This window comes from Vigna radiata, chromosome 5, assembly GCF_000741045.1.
Source record: "Vigna radiata var. radiata cultivar VC1973A chromosome 5, Vradiata_ver6, whole genome shotgun sequence".
Classification (NCBI taxonomy): Eukaryota; Viridiplantae; Streptophyta; class Magnoliopsida; order Fabales; family Fabaceae; genus Vigna; species Vigna radiata.
The window spans coordinates 29,097,799-29,107,145 of record NC_028355.1 but is presented as its reverse complement, the minus strand read 5'-3'; the positions used below and the strand labels follow the sequence as shown (position 1 = coordinate 29,107,145).

The 9,347-nt window shown below is 34.8% G+C and overlaps 1 protein-coding gene across 7 annotated transcripts; it reads left to right on the top strand.

Annotated features, from left to right (window-relative positions):
- The first annotated feature begins 281 nt into the window (after positions 1–281).
- Positions 282–7,007, top strand: LOC106759688 (release factor glutamine methyltransferase). 7 transcript variants are annotated; one of them, XM_014642985.2, is made up of 4 exons: positions 282–380; positions 508–1,292; positions 1,868–2,113; positions 6,692–7,007. In XM_014642985.2, the coding sequence occupies exons 2-4, from the start codon at positions 585–587 to the stop codon at positions 6,818–6,820; spliced, it is 1,083 nt and encodes a 360-aa protein (XP_014498471.1). In that variant the 5' UTR covers positions 282–380; positions 508–584; the 3' UTR covers positions 6,821–7,007. The 7 variants fall into 7 exon arrangements, 6 of the variants coding, with proteins under 6 accessions (XP_014498471.1, XP_014498473.1, XP_014498472.1 ...); XM_014642987.2 differs by having other exon boundaries at positions 298–380; positions 492–1,292; XM_014642986.2 differs by having other exon boundaries at positions 317–426.
- Positions 7,008–9,347: the final 2,340 nt, after the last annotated feature.

Here is a 9,347-nt window from a genome sequence, read left to right as displayed (position 1 = left end):
TTACATTATATTTTTTTATCTTATATTTAAAATCATAAAATATTTTTTCTAACAAAATTTTATATTAAGATGTCCTTTCTTGGACTACGTTATGTATTTTAAATTCTCATGTTTTACTTTAATGATTATTGTTTTCCTATAATTCAGTTATTTATGTTTTTTTAAAATGTTTTACATATTTATTTTATAATTTCAAACATTTTTAAATTTTATTTAAATTAAAAAGTATGTGAAATATAATAAGAAAACTTACATGAGTATTTGTTTTTTTAATTTAACACTTTTAAACTAAGATTATCCCTGTTCAGGTGCCACATCTCTTTGCGGGTCGCTGTTTACCTGTTACATGCCTCAGTTCAGAATATTTTCTTCGGCTTTCTGTAAGTGAGCTAAACCGTGTCTGTTCTGTTGGTGGGATGGGAATAGGTTGCGGTCTAAACTTGAATCATAACAAGAAAAATATATTGGATTTTTCGTTAACCCTTACTCAGTTTTTACCTTTGTTAGGTTATGCAAATGCTGAAGTTGATGACCGATGATGCCGTAGAATAACAAAAAAGTTTCTTCATTTTCGTTCTCTTGAAATGAAGCTAACATTAGGCATTGTATATCGTCCTCATAGCTTCCCCAAACTCAATTGTTTTTCTTTTGGCTCTCTGGGTAGACCCTTTTGCTCTTCAGCACCGTCATCTTCCCCGACTTGTGTGAAACCTCAAGTTCCCCTCTATTTGAGACCACCCATTTACTCAACCAAGTTGTGTGACCTCAAGAAATGGCACGATTGGGCCAAAGGTCTTTCCTTTTCAATTGGGTCGACTTTTGTGCAGTCAGATAATGGGCCAGACTCAAGCATGCTCTGCAGGGAGCTCAAGTGGTTCATGGAGGATGCCGTTGAAGACCGCTCACTAGCTACGGAGGATGATGAAGAGGTTTCAATGAGGGTTGATATAGAGGAGCTTTACAGTTTGTGGAAGCAAAGGGTCCAAGAGAGGAGACCCTTTCAGTATGTGGTTGGGTGTGAGCATTGGAGGGACTTGATATTGAGTGTCCAGGAAGGAGTTTTGATTCCAAGACCGGAGACACAACTTCTTGTTGATATTGTGTCAGATGTGGTGTCAGAGAATGAAGATTTGAGAAGTGGGGTTTGGGCTGATTTGGGGACTGGAAGTGGTGCCCTTGCTATTAGTATTTGTCGGGTTTTGGGGAAAGAAGGAGGAAGAGTTATTGCCACAGATTTAAGCCCTGTGGCGGTTGCCGTTGCAACTTATAATGTGCAGAGGTATTGCTTACAGGTTAGAGAGTCTAACTTTTCAATCTCCATGCTTTCAATTCCTCTTGGCCTTTTTCAACCATGGTTTTAACAGCCCCGTTGGTTTTATATGAAATCGCTGAAAATTTGGAGGACATATTTCCACCTTCCATGTGAATTTTTGCCAATATGTTTTTGTTGATTTTTCAATTTCCTTTCATTCCATGTGTCTTGCATGATGGTCTATGTGTGTGTGTTTTGTTTTCAAGTCAAGGCAGAGACTTGATTTCATGTTTAGAAGCTCCAAACGTCCATTCAAGTCAATGAGACTTGGCCTTGTTCATCAGAATGTGTATAAACCGCAACAAAACTCGTTTTGGGTTAAGACACATCAAAGGTTGCTGGGGATGAAAACCCAGCCTTTTGTTTAAATAGATACCAGGAGAAGTATATTGACAAACTAAAATAAAGTAGAGGAATTTAAAATTATTGACTTTTATCGATACGTCTGTTGTTTATCACCTTGTCCCCTATAAAGTATATTTTCTTAATACGTCTTATCACTTCCAGTTATGGTTATTATGATTCACATTTGAACTACTTTGTTGTCCTTTGCAGGACAAAATTGACTTAAGGGAAGGATCCTGGTTTGAACCATTGAAAGATATGGAAGGAAAGCTAACTGGTCTAGTGAGTAACCCACCTTATATACCAAGTGAAGACATATCTGGTCTACAAGCTGAAGTTGGTAGACATGAACCGAGATTAGCGTTAGATGGAGGTATTGAAGGAATGAATGCACTTCTCCATCTTTGTGATGGGGCTGCTTTAATGTTGAAACCTGGTGGATTTTTTGCTTTTGAGGTATGGATCTTCTGCTTTCTACAAATTTGTACCAAATGTTTGTTTCTTATTGTATGTCTGTTTTCTAAGATACTCGTAAATAATATAATCATTACCCCTAGGTTAATTGGATTGCAATTGAGTGACCTGTAACTCCATTGAGGAGGGGGCATTTTGATTCAGAATAAATTGTCCGTTTGGCACATCTATTCAAAGTTGGAAACTTTGGAAATAATCTTTGTTAGATATATTATCTTTATTTTATATTTATCTTTTATCTTTAGTTGGATCCTATGTGTATATTCAACACAAGGGAGATTAATCTCATATATAGTTTTCACTATATTCAACTAGGTATCAGAGCATTCCTACTTTGTCTTTGTTGCTGGTGGCCGCCGGTGCAGCTCCAATTGCCCTAGCTAAGTTCGTCTTTTAGAATTCAGCTTTTAGAATTCTGTTTTTTCTCAGCCTCAAGATCAGGCTTATAGTGCCTCGCCTGGCCATGCCATTTCAGTACCTGAAACTGGTGCCTTCCCTCCTCTAATGCCCAATCATAGGCATTCTCCAATCATCTGTAGAATTCTTGTTCTTTGTTTTTCTGCTGTTCACTGCAGCTCTCCGCCGCCAGCTACCACCATCGCTGGCCGTCCACCGTCGGCTGCCACTGCTACCATCCACCGCCGCTGTCCACCGCCTCTGCCATCTGCCGTCGTCCGCCGTCACAGTTTCGTCAATCTAAACCCTTAGGGTTTTCTTGTTCCTCGTTGGTGCGATTTGTCTTCTTCAGAGATGGTGTTTGGCTGTACTTTTTCCTTTGAGAAGCTAAATGGAAAAAATTATCTATCATGGTTTGTTGTCGTTGAAATATGGTTCCTTGGCTAAGGGCATTATAACCACCTTGAGCGAGATGGAAGCCATGTGCCTGCTGAGAAAGCTGATCAGGGGAAACATGAAGATTTCCAGCTGTTCGTGCCTCTTTTGAAGGGCTTCTGCACCACCAATGGTTTAAGTGGCTGTAACTTAGACCTAGGGTTTGGATCCTAAGTCCTTCTCTTCTTGTTCGGACATAAAATTGTTCACAAGAAACTGAACCTTTGCTCTTGCGAGGGATAAGCTGGTAGATGACTCTGGAAAGGTATTTTTTGTTCTCAACAGGGAAGTTTAGCAGACCGCTCTTGATGCCATTGCGTCACTTCTTTCTTCAATCGTTGATCGTTGTTGGTCACTTTCTTTTTGGGCTCGAGTCTAGTTTGTTTAGCCTGTACTTTTTGTGATATAGTGTTAAGTATCACCATTTAGGAGTAGTTAGCAGAACCTTTGGACCTGTCTTTGGCATTTTAATGTCATCATAAGTCCCAATCTTTGTTCCTCGAATCTGTCATACTTACAGTGCTCGGTTCCTAGTGGTGTTTTGGTTTCTCCCATCACCTCGTTTTTTTTTTCTCTTTTCTTATGTGCCACAATTATTAAAAAGAAAAAAAGAAAAAAAAAAGTGCCTCTTCAGCATTGAACATCCTACACAAAACAACTAGAACGAGAAAATTGAACATTATAATTGGGATCAACTAATTGGCCAATAGAAATAAGATTTGTAGAAAGATTAGGAGACACAAAAACATTAGGTAAAGAAGGGGAAATATCACCAATAACACTAATAGGTAAGGAGGTGCTATCAACTGTGTGAATTTGTTGATTGTCATCATAAGTTTTCACATTGGATGGAGACACAAGAATTTTTCATATGATTAGACACTCCATAATCAAGGTACCAAGCTTGAAAAGAAATGTGAGTATTACCTAAAAGACCAAAGTCAGAAGAAATAAACACAATCATCTGTTTGTACCATTTATGGAGTAAGTGTATTTGCATGAGGCGTAGGAACAAAAGCGGGAGTAGGCAATGTAGCAGAACTTGAAGCACCAATTAGGCATGATAAGCAATTCCTTGCTTCTTTTCAGGACGAATTGGACAAGATGTGATAATATACCCTCGCCACTTGCAGTAGTTACAAAACTTTTGTGTGCAAACCTTTGAAATATGACCAAATCCTTTGCAACTATAGCATTGGACAGATCACATATCTCTGGTTTTATTCTTCCCTTGTGTTGCATAGGCCACATTAATAGGAGTAGTAGACCTGGTGTTATGTTCCATGGCTGTGTGAGTTGCTACGCATTGTTCCTCGCAAAGAAGTTCACTTGAGCAAGCATCCAAAGTTGGCACTAGGTTGCAGTTCATCAAATTAGAACGAGTGGCTTCAAAGTCAGATTGCAACATCATCAAAAAATTATCTCTTTTGCTGGTCTTCTGCACTGTTTGGACAGTAGAGAAGGCTGCACCAAAAATACCAGAATAATAATATTGAAATATTCAGCCCAAAGATTCTGAAAACTAGAAAAGTTTTCCTCAATTGATAGACTTCCTTTTGTGAAATTAGCCATCTCATACTCCAATTGAAACCTCCGAGTTGCGTTTTCATTATGATAAATCTTTTTCATATAATCCCACATGTCCTTAGGAGTGTTATAAGGCCGCAAATTAAGAATCAAATGAGGCTCAATAGAGCTAAGTATCCTTGTCATGATTTGGGCGTCATTGGTTTCCCATTTAGCCAAATCTGCTGGACTTGTAGGTGCTGGAATCTTTCCATCAACATGACCCCATAAATTTTTGCCTTTGACAAATAGTTTAAATTGAAATTCCCAAGCAGAATAGTTTTTGTCAAGCAGAATAATTTTTGTCATTAAACCGAACAAGATAGGATTAAGATTTATCATAAGGCATGATGAAGAAAAAAAGAAAACCTCCAATTAGGGTTTCTGATTTACTGCTTTTCAGATTATTGCATTACATTACTTGCAATGTGTAGTAAACTCTGGAAACTTTTCAGATCAAGATGAAACTCACGAAGAAGATGACTGTGGTAGATACCGATCACCCAAAATAGGTGTTTACTCCAACCCGAAGACACTCACAAGAATACAAGATTAAAACCCAAGAGAAGACCACGGTTAAGAGACCAAGCTCTTATACTATGTCAAAATATCAAGGGAAAAGAGAGCATGCTATATGAGACCATTTCTTTGTTTGGAAAAGCTTGTTTGTATTTTGTAGCCCCCCTTTCTTAAATAGGTGGCATAGCATATATTTATATTAATGTGAGAGATTCCAAGAGATATGCAATAAAGGAGGGATTATAGGAGATTTCCTATTTACAATGAGTAATTTTTAAGGATTTCCTATTTTGAGCGTCACATGTAGTGCAAGGGGGTGTGAAAGGAATTTGAGCACATTTGACCAAGTTCATACTAAGAGAAGAAGCAGGAACATCAAAGATGTAAAGTACAATCTTCAATTTGAGTTGAGACAAAAGAGTAGAGAAGAGAAGGGGGAAACTTATGATCCTGAATGTTTGTCCAATATTGAATCTGATGATGAATGGATAACTGAAAAAAGAAAATCCTTGTTTGCCTATTGATTCCTCATGGATGGATGTACATGAGTTAAAATTTGACTGTTTAACAAAATAGAACTAATTTTTATTTGTTTTTCTTCTGCTGATATAGGTCCAATGCCAAGACCAATAAAAGTGGAAAATCCATAGTAGGAGGTGAGAAAGAAGTTGAAGACATTGATGAAGGGGAAGAATTTTCACTAAAAGATGAAGATGACTTGAGTGATGTAGATCTTGGAGAGGAAGAGGATAAAATATGAATGATTAGAATAGAATGTGTTTTTAAGGTTGTTTAGTATACATTGTATGTAGTAATTATGCAAATAGCAGTAGCAACCACACTTATTTTTTGGATGGCTATAATGCAGAATTTGTTTAGTAGCATATAGCCATAGTTAAAGGAATCTTATGCAGCAACCACTGATAGGACTTTGAGAGTGTATGAAAGGAGGAAAAGGAATTAAAAGAAATAAGTCATAAGATGTTAGGAGGGGTTATGGGGACAGTTAGGACTGTTAGGAGGTTAGCTGTTATATGTTCTGGTAGGAGTTAGCTTTATAAGGAGGAAGAGGTGTCTAGGAACAGACATGATTTTGTTTTGTTGTTTCTTAGTGACAGGACCATTGCATCCTATGTGAAGGGAGAGGTCTCCCTTGGAAGTGTTCTTTGTCATCAAGAATAATAATACATACTGTTTTCAATGTTCCTGTGTGTGTTGGTGTTTTCATTGTTTTTTTGAAGGATGTATTGCTGAAATTTTGGTAAATACACATAGTTACAAGATACAACCACTCTATTTGACTGAGATTGTTTTGTTATTAATTGTTTCTTTGCATATTTATATATTTAAGTATATGTTACATTTTGTAATGTTTATATAATGTTTATGAGTTCGTGATTCAACTACCATGCTTGTAGTATCTAGAGATGGTTACATTAGTAGACACATGATACGTTAGTTGTAATCTAGTACTTAATTTTAGCAGTTAGTTATAGAATCCAAATCCGAAAGTGGATGATCCTGTATTTCATGGGACAAAATAGCCCAGAAAGCGAAAGTATTTCATTTTTCAACTTAAGCTTGTTTTATGCTATTCCAATCACTTATTTTTTTTCTAAATGTTTCTTAATTTTTTCTTAATAGACAAATGGCGAGAAGCAGTGCCGGGCTCTTGTTGATTACATGAAAAGCAGAAGTGGAAGCTTCTACAATTTAGAAATACTTGCTGATTTTGCTGGTATTCAAAGATTTGTTATTGGATTTCACCATTAAGCAATTTTGGAGTTAGATGCATGATTATTGGTTGAATAGTTCTCCCTTTGTTCTAGTTTCTTTTAAGTCTTCTCAGCTATTAACACATTGTTTCTGGCAAAAGTTTAATTTCTATGCACCAAACAAAAACTAACAAATTTCTTATGTGATATTTGTGATTTTGATGTACTGAACATTTTATAGGGTAGGAGTGAAATTATCTAAGAGATGTTTTTAATTGTTAGTTTAGTTATTTAGGTTACAAGTCTAAAGATTACAAGTCTAACTTTCCCAACACAAAAAAAGGAAATTAAAAATTCCCAATTTTATTTTATTTTATTTTATAGTTTGCATCTCTGTTTTCTTCTTCTTGCATCCATATAAAACTCATACATCTCAAATTATCATCAAAATGAAATGCAAACAGCAAAACAAAATTGAAACATCAAAATAGGGGCAATGCGGAACGAAAATGACCATGAAACTTGTAAAGCGAATTGAGAAAACGAAACTGGACAATGAAATTGGGAATGAAAATTGCAGCAGAAAACGAAATTGGAATTGTAAACAAAACTAGAAAGGGAAAACGAAAATGCAATTGGAGAAGTAAAATGAAACAAGAACATAAAGCGAAAATCAAAATTGTAATTAAAAATGAAATTCAATATAAAAAAAGAGAGAGGAAACGAAAATGAAACTTAAACCCCAAAAGGGGAGCTAAAATCGTCCAAGCAAGCAAAAAACGAAAATGAAGAGAGTTACGTTTTTGCTCCCTCTGAGTAGTAAAACCTAGGCTGCCAAATCAGCCCCAAAATTGGGCCTCTCTAAATCTCACCCAAAATGAGTCCAAAATATCCAAGTCTGGCCCAAAAGCTATTAAAACAAAATTACATAAGAAAATAAAACCAAATGCTAATGTGGGCAATAACAAATGAGGATCAAACTAAGATGAAAGTCAAAAGAGAGAAAAGAAGAAAGAGAAAAAATTCCAGAAAAAGGTAAGAAAAAGGAAATTAAAAAAATAAAGAGTGGTAAAAGCCTTTTCTCGAGAGAAAAAGAGGTAAACAGAACATTGGTAAGAAATAACCTTTATATTTACTTATGCCTAACAATATTTGTTTGTCTTCTATGTAAGTTTATTTGTCTTTAGGTATGAAGCAACTTCTCAAAGAGTATGAGGATGTCTTTTCTATAGACATTCCTCATAGCTTACCTCCATAAAGGGGTATTGAACACAACATAGACCTTATTCCGTGCATCCCTTCTTAATAGGTCAACCTATATGAGGAAACTAGAAGAGACTAGGGAAACATAAAAGCAAGTGGAGAAATTCATGGAGAAAGGATATATTAAAGAGAGCTTGATTCCATATGTCATGCCGATCATTCTTGTTTCTAAAGATGGATCATGGAGGGTGTGCATTGATTGTTGGGCCATAAATAAGATCACCAATTGGGTATAAACATCCTATTCCTAAACTTAATGACTTGCTACATGAAATGCATAGTGCTTGTTATTTTTCAAAGATAGATTTGAAAAGTAATTATCAGTGAATTAGGATGAGAAAGGGAGACGAGTAGAAGACTGCTTTCAAAACTAAATTTGGTTTATATGAATGAATTATAATGCTTTTGGGCTTACCAATGTGTCAAGGAATTTTATTGGTAAGTTTGTTGTGTATTTTGATGACATCTTGATATATAGAATAACACTTGATTTGGTAACAATATTTGTTTGTCTTCCGTGCAAGGTATTCTGTCTTTAGGTATGGAGTAACTTCTCAAGGAGTATGAGGATGTCTTACCTAGAGACATTCCTCATAGCTTACCTCCTAAAAGAGGTTTAAACCTTATTTTAAGAAATTATTAGAAATTAATAACTATTTTCATTTTCATTTTTTTTTGTTTTTTTATAAGATTTTATTATGACTTAAAAATTTATTACTGAGAGTGAAGTTTTATATGATTTATATGAGACTACGGAAAAAATAATCATAAGTAGAAGGATTAAATATCAAGTTTGATCAATAATTTAATAAATTTAAAAAAGCTCAGACAATTTTTGAAAAAAAAAACATGATAATTGATACTTAGACAAGAAGCAACTTGATAAAGCATTTAGTTAATCTTCATGCATAACAATCAATATTACATTTATTTATGTTATCTTTTTAATTGAAATGAATAGCTCTTTGGTGAGAAAATTACCATTGAAGGGTAGGAATTACAAAATCTTACAATGAAGATTTTGACTTTTACTTACTATGCCAAAAAAGTTGAACCATATTTGATCAATCTAAAATAAGAAATCGCTAGAAAAAGTAGATACTCTTATCTTTATTAAATATAATTTTTAACTTGAGATGAGACAAAAGATTAAAAAAGAAAAATAAAATAATTATGATCCATTGATTTTCATACAATAAAAGAATTATGTTACACAATAAGAACAAATAAAAAAAAGACTTTGCAATTAAGTACATATCCAAGAGCATGACCAAATAGTATTCTATCATACTTTATTAATATTTTAATTATACTTTAATTTT

Excerpts from the sequence above, each read along its gene's own strand:
- LOC106759688 (XM_014642985.2), top strand. The coding sequence starts at position 585 with ATGAAGCTAACATTAGGCATTGTATATCGTCCTCATAGCTTCCCCAAA. Across the intron at positions 1,293-1,867 it reads TGCAGAGGTATTGCTTACAG|GACAAAATTGACTTAAGGGA; the intron begins GTTAGAGAGTCT and ends TGTCCTTTGCAG. Across the intron at positions 2,114-6,691 it reads GTGGATTTTTTGCTTTTGAG|ACAAATGGCGAGAAGCAGTG; the intron begins GTATGGATCTTC and ends TTTTCTTAATAG.